Genomic DNA, 13784 nt, shown 5'->3' on the forward strand with positions numbered 1-13784 from the left:
ATAGGTAGGCTCTAAGTAGGGTAAGGAATAACTAAACAAGATGCTTTCATATTTTTATTTAAAAAATTATCTCTTGCGTTAACTTAGGATTAAGTTTTGGTACAAAAATTTATATCTCTTTGCATGTATAGAGCTGAGTCTCTATCACCTCACAGCCAAGGTACAACTTTATTCTATTAACAAAAAACTAAAACATATATTAAAACTATAGTTTAAACAAAAACAACCTTTAAACAAATAACAATTAGTGTTTGGTATCAAAATACCTACATAGGACTTATCGTCTGTCAGTCAGTCTTATTGTATAAATATATAAGTAATAACTTAAGCGTGTTCTCATTGGAATGTATTAACTTTACATGCTGGAAAGCCATGAGTATCCTAGTTGAGGAACTAGTTGATCAACGGTTCATCATTCATGGGAATAACAACCTCAGTTGATATAGCCTCATTAGACTAGCTATCGTTAAAAGTAAGGACTATGTTTATATCTATCACTTAAAGGAATGTTACATATCAGAGAGTAACACTCAACAATTAAATCTACTCACAAGGCATGGCACAAACCGCGCGAACCGTTTTTTCTTAACTTATCGCATCCTCGATATGTTTCAAGACTCGACCTTAAAGCTTTATTTTACACACATAAATTCAGTAACGATATTCAACTCAGTACCAAACTAACGAACTCAAAAATAACTAGTTCATTATAACAGTTCTTACGTTACGTTATCGTTATTTTTGCTCATCACTATACATTTTCAAATCGACAGTCTGTTACGTCAAAACACGTAAAAATAAAGTTTTAAGATAGTATTTTAGACAAGTATTTTTCTTTCATTCAATTAAATTTTCTTTCTTGACAGCACCTCACGAACTTAAACACTTGTTTTCCCCAAATAGTTTTTTTTAACACATTTGTTAGGCGAAGTGAGTCCGGTAGCTACACCATGCCGTTACTGACGTGGTTGTTGTTGATCGTGTTCCAATGTTTCTGGGATCCGTTTTGGGTGTTGTAAGCGGAGTCCCGGCGGCCATTACGATCGCTTCCCAGCGAGTTCCTCGCCCTGGCGAGGGTAGCTGCGGATATCTCCATTGATTCACCGTACGGCAGCCGCGAACCACGTCTCATGCTGCCGCTTCGACATCGAACGTTCTGTAATTAGGTTTTTTGTAAGAAGTGAGGACTTAATAAATGCTAGGATTAAAATAAAAAATAAATATCTATCTGCCATTATCAGCCTCCTAAGAATTTTTCAAAATACAATTACAATTATCTCCCAGCAGTGCAAACTCTCAAACAAACAAAAATAATACATAAACGTACATAGAAAGGCATGACTTACGAAGTAACTCACCCGGCCGGCGCGCCAGGACCAGCGGTTCCTGTTGAACACTCCGTACACGATGGGGTTGGCGCACGAGTTGGTGCACGAGAACAGCCACATCGCCTTCTGGATGGCCGGGTCTAGACTCCTCAGCGAGTCCTTGTCGATCCAGTACCTGGGGTGGAAAGAATTGAAGGTTTTATATCCCGAAAAGAATATTTACATTCTAGTGTCACAAAAATTACAAGATGCGAACAAGACACCAACATAAAATACATTTTATTCTTCCAGTAAAAATTAGTTTATATTGACTGGTCCAGGGGTTAGGTGCCTTAACTGCTATAACGGAAGTCTTGGGTTCGATTTCCACCAAGGACAATTTGTTGTGTAATGAGTAGGATCATATTGTGATTTATCTGCTTGTATTAAGTATATCAGGTGTCTAGTACTCATAATACAAGCTGTGCTTAGCTTGATACTAGATGGCGTTGTGTGAAAGTATTAAATTACTATAGTCTATTTTTTAATCCCTATTTCACAGTGAAAGAGAATAATAAACGAAAGATGTACTCACCATAAACAATAACAGTAGTAAGGAGACCAACAAGTAAAAAAGACTAGAACTATAGTGACAGTCATCTTCAGCGTCCGCGCTCGCGCCCGGCCCAGAATGCCCACGCCGGAGCGACGCATCTTATCTGAAAAAAAAAAACAATTTCTTTTTTAAAATTTGGCTGAATTGACTTGATGCCAGTAGCTTTTTCGTCTGTTCCGTACGACCTTCTTGGATTAGCATAATAATATGTAAATACAAAGTATATCAATACCGAATAATGTCGGTTTCTGTTTGTGGAAGGATCATATGAATACAATGTATTTTAGAAAATGATAAATTGTTGATACCATTTTCATTGAAAAAAACGAATATAATGTTCCTAAATCGAATAGATCGTAAGAATATTAATATTCTTAAATCGGTCTTCCTTGAAGTCGAAAGACGTAATTTTGAATAAGAGGGCCTACTACCATAGTTAGGCATTACGTAAATATGATACTGTAGAACTTAGAAGGAAAACACCGCTTTTTATCAAGTACACTCCCCTTAAACAGCTGCAATAGACTCTTTTCCTCAGTTCACGTTCTTCTTTCCTATTTGCTTACCATTTGAGGTGTTAGCCCTCTTGATGATCTCAAGCAGCGCTGCAGAAGAGCAGTACAGCGTGGACAGCAGCGGGATCACGTACATGAGGATCATGTTCACCAGGAAGTACGCGAACTCGTGGCTTTCCGTTGGCAAAGACCCGTAAGACACGCATTGGTAGTACCTGACGACAAGGAGAGATACTAAACTATAGGTAAGAAGTATCGGGTTAGGGCTTGAAGAAATGTATACCGGTCAAGTGTGAGTCAGACTGATGACATTGAGATTTGCGTACGAATAGGATAAGAAAAACTAATTTAACCCTTCAATTTCAATGGCAACTTCAGAGAGCTTTGAATAAAAAAAATGAAAAAGTAGGTAGGTATCCCAATTTTGTGAAAATTGTTCTTTGAAGTAAAAACAATCTTGGACAGAGATAACGATCAAAGCAATCTGAAAAATCCAAAAGTTAACAAAATCGGATTCAAGCCAGTTTATTCATATGGAATATTAAACGTCTTCAGATCTATGCAGTATGAAATATCCAGATATGAAAACTTAACCCTTTTTATCCCCTTGGAACGTAAAGGGCTCACTACCCTCTTTCCTATTTTTAGAAATATAAATACATAGTACGTCATATGTTCGACAGAAATCAAAGAACCTTTGATATCTATTTAATTACAAGGTTCGTGTTAATCCTACATTATTCGTATATTAGGGTTACACATACATTGCTCGTATATTAGGGTTGCGTACAAAACGGGTAAAACGGAACAATATTCGGAATATACATATACGGACATCGGTCTGTCATCGAAATGTCCTTCATTAACTGTAAAAGGTAAATAGCTGGAGCTTTTTGCCTAGGCCTATTTGTACGTGTACCATATGCAAGGGTCATAAGTCACGCATCAGGAATCCAACTGGCACATGTAAGAAGCGTGTAAAATTTAGGCCATAAGCCCAAAATTAAGCTATCTAGTAACCTACTCTCATTAAATACCTAATTGGTCACAAATACTTGACATCGTTTTCGTTATGTTACCATGTTAAGCAACTCGTAACTAAGGCGTCATATGGCGAAATTTAAGTTTATATGCTAAATACATTTGATGATTTTTGTGTAATAGAAGAGGCCTGTGCTCAGCTGTGCATTAGGTATTATTATTTAACCTTTTGGCAGTTTTGTGTAGATGAAAAGTATTAAATTAAAAAAGATGGTTAGCTAAAGGTCTCAAATCAAAATAGCATAATTACAATATCAAGAGTTCATATCATATCAAGGTACCGAAAATATATTGAAATCAAGAAAGCACTTTATGTTTTATCTTCAGTGGAGAATGTCTGACAAAATTCATACAATAAAATAAATATCTAGTAAATAACGAGGAAATAATTTGTAATTTCCTGTAATTTCAACAAGAAAAAATACAATTTCAATAAATACCACGTAATAACCAGCCGACGTCACGGGCCTAACCAAACGCAATAATTTATGACACATATTATTATAAACCATTACCGTTATCACAGCGTTCTGATATCCGAGTATTAAAACTTCATTTATCTGTACCAATTCATCAACGATTGCTCAAAATTGGATTCTGGAGTTTGGTTAGGGACTCGAATAAAATCTTTCTCCGGTATTTGAGTTGGAATATTTAAATGTGATTAAAAGGGACCGTGGCCTCCCTAACATTTTGCGACGGATTCTGTGGAAGTTTTAATATTGATTGTGAAATTGTCGTTGATAGTATTCGAATTTAGTTAAGCCTTTCACCAATTGTTATAGTATGACACAGTCTTAAAAGCAAGTCAGTTTTGAAATATGAGGTAAGGTTTGCAAATTAATTAAACGCGGTGTTCTTAACCTGTTATAAGTGCTCTGTAAATAAATAAATTCAATAAATGTATTTTAAAAATGACTTAAAGAAAAACAATTAGACGCAAATACTCTAATCATGTTTAAAAGTGAATGGATTATTAAAAGACTAGTTTTATATTTTGGTTATATAAAAAAGATTGAGATAAATTAAATTATATCTTAAAATGGTTTGATAAATAGTGATAGATTCATAGGTAGGTAGTGCAATAACAAAAGAATCTTCAAGTATCAAGAAAATCTATGTGTATTGTAAAAGTTTTCCACTTCTATTCTTAGCAAACATCTTTGAGAAAATTTATTTTTAAATTAAAATTATAACCTAAAACCAGCCAGCGACTAAGTTCGGTAAACAAATTCTATTATTATAAAACGGGGTTATTGCGTAACTACAGGACATTTATAGGCCAATAATACCCTCGGGCTGAAACAATAGTAAATATTATGGCAGCATCAGAAACCGCGCATTTCCGAAAGATCCTCAAAGTCCAAACTATTTTCTATCAACAATAATAATACGCTGTTTATTATTATTTAGGATCATTGTAAAGGCGGGAATGCTAGTGATGTTACAAAAGCCGTTAGAAGCTGCCAATGTTATGAATATCGGTACTGTAGTGAAATAATGTTTATTGAGCGTCAGATCAAACGATTTTGTGTATCGAATATTGATTAAGGTCGTGTTGTCCTAGATACAATGATGTCGGAACTACATTGTTGCGGGATATAGTTGGAGATCCGGAGTCAGCTAATTCAATAGTGACGATTGATATATGATGTGACTGAAGACACTGAAATACATATTCGAATTTCTACTGGATTAACATTACGAGTTCAAAAATTGCTATTTTTATAGTTTTGTATTTCAGGTTATATAGGTTAGTTATTAAGTAGATTCGATTAAGTATTATTTTATGCTTTTTTAGGGCTAACCGGAAGGCTATAAAGGCTAAATGGAGAATTCATGGAAGTTTTAGGTTTCCTATTGGTGACTTTGATTGGTAAGATTGACGAATTATGAATCGCGAAAATACTCTTAATTTTTGTGGTACTTCTAATTCTAGTAATTTACTTTACAAGGAAGGAGTGACATCATGTCATTTTATTAGTTTAAATTCACATAAAATTATTAACCGATTTACATGTAAATGCGACACTAATATGGGATAACAGATATATGAAACTTCAATACATAATATAATAGATATTAAACGTGTTGTTAGGAGTTCCCGATTAATCCCAAAGGATTAAGGCATTGCTTGATATTGTCAGTTGATTAATTCCTTTTGACAGAGGTCGAACCAATTATCAGGGTTTGAGTCGCGCCCTTAGAATTGTCTAATACAATAAATTCAATTACACTTTTGGGTTAGAACTCAGACGCTTCTAATTGGTGTTTCTAACAGATGCGTCTTTATATCTTGATGCGAAGGCTGTTGCTATGGCAACTAGAATCATAACAAAAACAACGAGACTATTCCGTTTTAAACGAAGCAATTTTGTCGTGATTTTTTAAGATAGGTATATTATTTATCCTATAACATCGTAAAAAAAACTAAAGTACCTACACCTAAATGAATAAAAAAATAAATGAACGTGTTTTCTGGCTACAATAAATAAACATACATTTCAGTTTCTTGACCCTCGATAATAAATAGAGTTAGATATACATGCGTTTCAAACGCGATACTCGTAACAAACGTCACATCAAAAGTGAACGAGAAATTCGTCAATAACGACCGTTTCGTAGAAAATGTAATATCCGTAGCAAATGCAGGTCCGTAGCAAAACTCGTAGCGAATGCAGAATTCGTAGTAAACGCAGTATTCGTAGCACTTACCCTTTAACGTCTGGGTGCTCTTCGACGTGGAATATGAAGCTCTGCGGCAGGCTGGCGAGCCCGGCGCACACCCACGCCGTGATGAGCGCCCTGCGCACGCGCGCCTCCCACGTCACGTTCAGGGGCTTTAGTATTGCGTAGTATCTGGAAATAATAGGTATTTATTTATAATTGATGTAAAAAAATAAATGTAGAAGAATACATCGTCTGTTTTAATATTCTTATTAGTAAGTTAGCATATTCAAAAATTTTAACATGGACTTAGGTTTTTTTCTAGATTTGGACTCTATTTTTGCGGTTAAGAACGGGACCGGAAATTTCGAGATTCTTCCTTTATATTTGTTACTCTTAATTAATTAATCGATTTATTCGATTCGCACACAATTTTATCCAGAAGAGACAACGAGAAATAACCTTAATTCAAAACCAACAGATAAAAATCTATCGCCTGACAATCCATAAAATCTGCCCAATTACAGTTGATCTACTTATCATAATCTAATAAAACAGATAAAAAACTCATCAAGTACTAGACACTTAAAAGATTACATCACTCGAACAAATAAAAATCGCTCGGTCAGCTGATTGATCGGGCTCGTTCGATGACCTGCCGCGCCTTGTAGCCACATATACATAGGTATGTCATATTGGGCAGGAAGGGCCTTACCAGTATGTTTCCTTATGTCGAATTTTATGTATTTTTAGAGGGTTGGTGGTTAACCCGAGATCGTGTTTTGATGTACGGGCCAGCTGACGGCCAGCGTTCAATTACGTATTTGCAAACACGAGGGTAATGCCCTTATTAATGATCGAGAATAGGATTGAAGTCAGAAAATGGCCAAGGAAAGAACGTGGTACAAAAAATAAATTAGATTATTTTAATTAATAGAATAGAGAATTTTCTATTAGTACATTGAATGGCATTAGTGAAAGTAATACCATACAGTGTAAGACTACAATGGTGACAAATCAGGTAAATGGCAGTAACGAATAAAGATAAATACGTAACTATGTCTACATAAATTATTTATTTATTTAATTAATTATCACACTAATCTACCATTACAGGTTACTTAACCTAATGCGGTAGCTAGGACTAAACAAAGGTCTAAGTATTTATGTGAAACAGGGTTTCAAAGATTGAATTATTATGCACATAGTTGCAGGTCTAAATTCCAGCAACTGTTTTAATATGTAAATTTCTGATAATTCTGATATGCATAGGCAATAAGTTAGCCTGATACACATGCCCATCATTGCTCCTCCTGGAATTGCTTGTTGCTTCATCCACTTTTCTCCTAGATATGATTTTTTTTCTGATGAATGTCTGATGAATTTCAAATTTCTGTCATTCCGCGATTTCTTGGAGTTCTCTGAATAAATTGGTTTCCAGGACTTTCAAAATCTTTGATTGATTTGTATCTTCTATAACTTTAATTCTATTGAATTAGATGCGTAATGGCTTGGTTAACCAAAATTACACGATTTATTTTATGCATTACTGTTAAGACAACGACTTTCTAGCTATCTTAAGAGCAATGAATAAATAAGTCGCTTCAACACCGACAAGGGTCCTGCTTTAAGAACAGATGGTAAAAGTACCTTCTGATTACAATTATGAACAGTAGAAGAGAAGCAACATTCAATTATTAGATTAGTACCGATATTTATCTACCAGACATTATACTTGTATTCATTTAATGAAGATTTTCCTGTACCAGAACATCCCATCAGCAAAAGCTACTTACCTATCAACAGCGATACAAATAAGCACGAAGCTGGAGAGGTAGAGCCCGAAGGTCCTCGTGAACATCATGACCCTGCACATAAGGTCCCCGGCCAGCCACTGCACGGTGCCCGCCCACGCGATCTCCAGCGGCATCATCAGGAACGTCACCTGCAAGGACACTGCTTAGAGTTTCATTGAATGTTTGGTGCACGGATTTGTTTATGTAGATCAGGCACACAAAATAGCGCAAATAAAACTTTTTTATATCACTTTCATTCTGTATTTTTCTAATTACTTTAAAATAAAAAAAATGAATTTGAAGATTATATTTTAAGAACTTTTCTAAGCATTGTTTTCAGAAAATAAATCTTTCGACTTTTTACTTAGCGGTGAGTTAAGGTACCTCCGGCTGACCATATTATAATAAAAAAAATAATAACATTGTTAGTAAAAATCTACAAGAGGTTTAATTCTAAAGACTTTTTCTTTAATTGATAGCTTCTTGAAGCTCAAACTCAAATTCCTAAGTGCATCATAAATGCGATAGAACTGACCCTGTTTGTGACTTCCTCAGTCAAATCTCTAATGATTCATCAGATCATTGGCTACTTTTACCTTATAAACTAAAAACAGACAAAGTAAAACGCGCCTATAATTATTTACAAACACTTCATGTAAAAGCGAGACGTTTCATCTTAACCAACATTATATTTAAACTTGCTTACAAAAGTAAAACAGCTATTTAACAAAGTTCACTGATGGTTTAGAAATATCAAGAGTTTTCTCTTAAATACATAAAACATGAGTCTGGTGTGGATAGCCGTTATTTATATAAGAGTCTTAGATATTTAAATGTTATTCACAATCTCCAGATCTGCCTGTACTATGAGATTGTGGTAACTGTTGAGAACGCTTGAGGGAGTGAGATACCACTATTGGAAATGTTTTGCGTCCTCTCCCTTCCACATTAGTTACACTTTTGGATTAAGAGGTTTTAGTAAGAGTTTTGCATGGATTTTCTCGGTCGCCGTAAATAACTTGCCAAACATAATTTGCCTCACAAAGTTTCTTGATAGCTTGTTAATTGTTTTATGTTTAGATACTTACGTTAATTTATAACTTGAGTGTTTACGTTGTGGTTGTAAAATTTTTGTTTGGTTGTTTAAAACTTTTAATTGACAGGTATGGTTGTGGGATCATGACAATTTGTAATAGATATTGTAAAGTGATACCTACTGAGTAAATATTTATAAGAAGGCCAATTAGGGACAAACGTACGTTCATTAAAAAGTATGATATATGCAAGAACACTTGTTTTGTAGGAACTTGTGAGAGGATGATTCATAATAAAATGATACAACAGTTTATCTGCGTATTGTCGAATTCACTCGATTAGTTTTCAAACCAACTGGAGTCTTTCATGATAAACTGATGCGATAGGGTCCGGAGTCAGTTTCGATAAATATGCAAGAGTACATTGTAGAATCATTTATGAGTGTAGGTAATAAATAGAAAACAGTTCAAAGCTAATTGTCATTCAGATCAAAATCTATTTGTTACAAATGATATTCGTCTGACATATTGACATAAAAATATTCAAGTCACAATCCAGGCTCTATTAATAATATTACTGTCATTTTGACCTTGATATCTCACCGGTCGCTTCAGTTCATTCAAAAACACATTAATCATAGATTTCATTGAACATTTCTCTAATTAATTGACAGTTTAAGTTCTAAAGTTACCGCTGACATCGCTTACGGGCTGATTGCATTATCAGATCATCCTATGACGTATGTAGTGGGTCAAATGATTGTGGGTATAAATATAGGCATGAATATGTCGGTCGGTACTGATTGTGAATATGCGGATGTAGTCACAGATATGTACTCGATGTCTAGATAGAAAGAACAAAGAAAAAATAGTTATGAAAAAGAAAACTAGAAAGTGACCATGAAGGTTAATACTCAAGAGTGAAAAAGAAACAAATGAGATTAATTATTCTAAACTTAAAAATGAAAATATGAGAACTTTTTGTTTCAACCAGAATATTCCAGCTGTTTAGTTGTTTCATGAGGTTACATTTTCTTACTATCAAAATCATGTGACAATTTCCTATGAGAAAAAACAATCCTATGGGTCAAAACATCATAAAAATTAAGAAATCAACGTGAATTTATGAGACTAAAAATACCTGAAAACAAACAACGTTTTTGTCATTAAGAACCAAAAATATCAAAACTCCCTCTCACCATAAGATCGGCGACAGCTAAATGCATGAGTAGCACATCCAGCCGGCTGGCTCTCCCAGCCCGCTTCCTCTTCATGAGCTGCGACAGCACCGTCAGGTTCCCCGTCGCAGACACTACCATCAGCACACTATACACTGTCATGGACACCATGTGCCCGTGGTTGAACCTCATGTCTAGAGGCAGTTCATCACTGGTGTTCAGGTGCGTCCAGTTCTTCTGGGACGCTCCGCCCGGACCTGACACCTTTTCATCTATATCCATGGTTGGTTATACTATTTTTTGGTTTCCGATTTCATGTTTTGCTTGCGATGGTTTTCGTTGTTTTCTGTAACAAATGGAATTTAATGTATGTGATATTCTGATTATTTCGAAATATGGTAAAAGATTTGTAGAAAATATTGTAATAAATTAGTGCGAGAGTCGTTTAAAAAAAACACAAAAATCATGCCACGAAAATCAAACAGACTAGTTTGTTTTTCATGGCATGATTTTCATAAAATTGAGTCAGCATGATTAAGTAACATTTTAGTTCGAATGAAATGAAAAGAAAAAACGCATGATAATAATGAAGTAAGTAAGAGATAAATAATTTGGAAACCCATTTACAAAACTCATTTTAGGCAGCCAAATTAGAAGTTTTTTTTCTAGGCATTCGCTTCAATTTTGATTACGACTACGAATATGCATCAAAATTATTATATCAGGACCTTTGTTTTGTTCGAGATTTGTAAAGGAGGTCACTAAGACGTGACAGATAATGGGGACAGTTCATAATTTTCCCAAGATTTATTGTGAGCACTCAGAAATACTCCCAAAGGATTGATTTCGGTGCTAAAAAGGTTAACATTGATAAGGATAACACGAAAATGCTTTTATTTTTTCATAATAGACATAAATAGTCTGATAATATTTGGGACAATGTACTGTTCTTTAATTAAATTTATCAATTAACAAACGAATTTTTTTTGAGAATAAAAGTAATTTTTGTACGAGTATATTTAAAATTTGTTTCTGAGATAAAATACTTGAAGGGTGATAATAAGATATAAAAATTGTGCATTAATAAGTTTTTATCGTAGTAAGGATGGCCGAATACATTGTTAGTTTCAGGATGATCTTGTTGCCTTAATAACACGACTTGGATAAAACAAAACCTTGAAAAAGAGGTTTGCAATGTTAATAGATACTGCACAATACCGCTCGGAGAACTAAACCAGTTGAAATACAAAGTAGGCGGTTACAACAATGTGTTAGGTTATTTGGGTTATTTGACTTAATTTAATTTTAGTTTTCAAAAATGGATCTCGGAAAGTTAAAAAAATAGAATAAACTTTAAAAATAACATTTAGTACTTCAGTATAGTTAGGCGAGCCACTAACAGCTGAAATGACGACCACGACCACTCTGCCAAGAGTGCAACGACTAAGAAGAAGATGAAGAACTTCACAATTTCAAACATTAAAAATTTGACATATCAAACTGCTCTAAAACAAATAATAATTCGAATCTAATCCGCAACCATTTTGTTTTCATAACCTTTGGTTTCATTTCTACAATTGAAATTGTCGGCTTGCTAACGCTGACCCTTGTCCGGGCTATTGCTTAATTATCCCGACAACAGAGTTGCCAGCTGGCAAATTAAGATAAGCCGTAAGTTGGCAACAGGATTACACAGCCTGTTTATAAGAATTTTCAATACGTATACCTATTTTATATTGAATCTTGGATATGAAACTTTAGTAAATAAGTTTTTTTTTACCGTTAGGTCTATATACTATTTATCTAGCCTTATATCGGTCTAACCATCTCTCTGTCTGTCTGTTACCCAGGCTGTATCTGATGAAACGATATAACGAGAAAAATAAGTAACGTAATTGAGACGAAATACCAGTCATATTAGGTATTTAAGTTACCATTTGGCCTATGTAAGACATGTAAGAGACGGTATTCAGTTGTTTTTGCCGACCGACTAAGGTCAAAAAGTGCTTGACAGACAAAGATTGATGACATTATTCTCCAATCATACTAACATTATAAAAGCGTAAGTTTGTATGCAGGGATGTTTGGTCCTCTTCCACGCGAAACCACTGATCGAATTCACACGAAACTTGGTACACAGATTAACACAAAGGATAGTTTTATCCTGATTTTATGTGCTCGTGGGATATCCCATCTTCAATTTGTAGCAGGCGGGCCCGCGGGCAACAACTAGTTATACAATATTTTGCATGTTGAGACAACGTTCGGATCCTCGTTAATATAATCCATACAAGAGCTAAATCAAAATATTTTCCAAACATGAAACGGATGAAAGTAATATCTTAAAGACTTAGTAGACTGTTTACGCAAAGATTAAATTACATACATGTAATTAAACAAACCTTGCTTCGTTATTTTCAATTAATGTCACATGTAGGCCTCGAATTTTCCCGGGGATTTCAGGGGAAGAGAGACAACAATATACTGCGCATATCGATGTCTGTTTTCCACAAAGGCAGCAAGTTTTAAGGGAAGGTTGACCCTAAAATACTTATTCAATACGAATTTCTTACATTTAATTCTCCCCGGTCGGCCTTTTGATTGATTAGGTTGTATAGGCATATTGACAGGAAAATGTTTCTTTACATTGTAATCAGGTTATTTTGTGTATTAGTCGGGCTCTTTTACTTCTTAAGATGATGTTGCTGTTCCCTCTACCTTTTTAAAATAGAAGGAGGACGACCCAGGAGTAAACATATATGCCAAGTGAAGGAAAAGGCAGAAATAACAAATTGAGTAACTTAATTATACCTAATTTGACTGGTATTATTATGAGACCTCGCGACAGGCCGAGAAGAAGACATACGAGCTTAATTCCTTTTCCCAAAGCTGGCCTGGCTGTTAGCCATAAACAGAGACAACTGGAAGGAGGGAAGGGAGATCTTTGCCCTGCAGTAAGTCACTAATGGGTAATAAAAAGTAAAATTTTAATTCAGTTTTCAGAATACTCAGTCAAAAGCTTTTCTCAATTTTAATGCTTGCTCCCAGATTAAGTGCAGCGCACTAAACCGGGTTAAAACTATCTTCATCAAACTGAACTAAGTGGATGAAACCTCCGTCTTGAGATATACCTAATTACTTTACTTTTGTACTTTAGCTACACTTTCCATCCTAAGTAAGTCGATTATCAAAGGAGGGAGAAAGTTTTTGACTATAAATGCAAAATGGGTCAAACTTTTAAGTCTAGCAACGTAGGAAGAACTAGTGCTACCACCTAGACTCGTAAAACTGCAAGTATAGGTTTCCTACCATCGACTTGTAAAACTATTGTATTTGTGGATGCGGGATACTTTACTGCGTAGAGTTGAGTCTTCCGCCCACGATTAGCCTCTTCCATAAATGTAGAGCTTCCGCAAAAGCAGATTTCTCATTGGCATGAAAATCAGTGACATGTAAGAAAGTACGCAGTCGTTATATTGATTGACTAGCTGTTGCCCGCGACTTCGTCCCCGTGGGTAGAAGATATAAGTTATGATTTATACCTGCCCTATTTTTTTTCACATTTTCCATTGTATCTTCGCTCCTATTGGTCGCAGCGTAATGATTTATAGCCTAAAGCCTTCCTCGATG

At 35.0% G+C, this 13784-nt stretch overlaps 1 protein-coding gene across 4 annotated transcripts in view; it reads right to left on the reverse strand.

Annotated features, from left to right (window-relative positions):
• Positions 1-40: 40 nt before the first annotated feature.
• Positions 41-13784, reverse strand: part of LOC113503101 (gonadotropin-releasing hormone II receptor-like) — a 41593-nt gene continuing 27849 nt past the window's right edge. For 2 of the 4 annotated variants that reach the window (XM_026884926.1, XM_026884934.1), the window contains exons 2-8: positions 10176-10500; positions 7943-8091; positions 6195-6338; positions 2490-2653; positions 1903-2026; positions 1347-1503; positions 944-1156 (exon numbers count right to left, since the gene is read on the reverse strand). In XM_026884926.1, the coding sequence (XP_026740727.1) occupies positions 944-1156; positions 1347-1503; positions 1903-2026; positions 2490-2653; positions 6195-6338; positions 7943-8091; positions 10176-10436 (1212 nt within the window). In that variant the 5' untranslated portion in view covers positions 10437-10500. Of the gene's footprint in view, positions 1157-1346; positions 1504-1902; positions 2027-2489; positions 2654-6194; positions 6339-7942; positions 8092-10175; positions 10501-13784 lie in introns of all 4 variants that reach the window. The other 2 variants (XM_026884921.1, XM_026884939.1) reach the window with 2 other exon arrangements.

The sequence above is a fragment of the Trichoplusia ni genome, chromosome 2, assembly GCF_003590095.1.
Source record: "Trichoplusia ni isolate ovarian cell line Hi5 chromosome 2, tn1, whole genome shotgun sequence".
NCBI classification, from domain to species: Eukaryota; Metazoa; Arthropoda; class Insecta; order Lepidoptera; family Noctuidae; genus Trichoplusia; species Trichoplusia ni.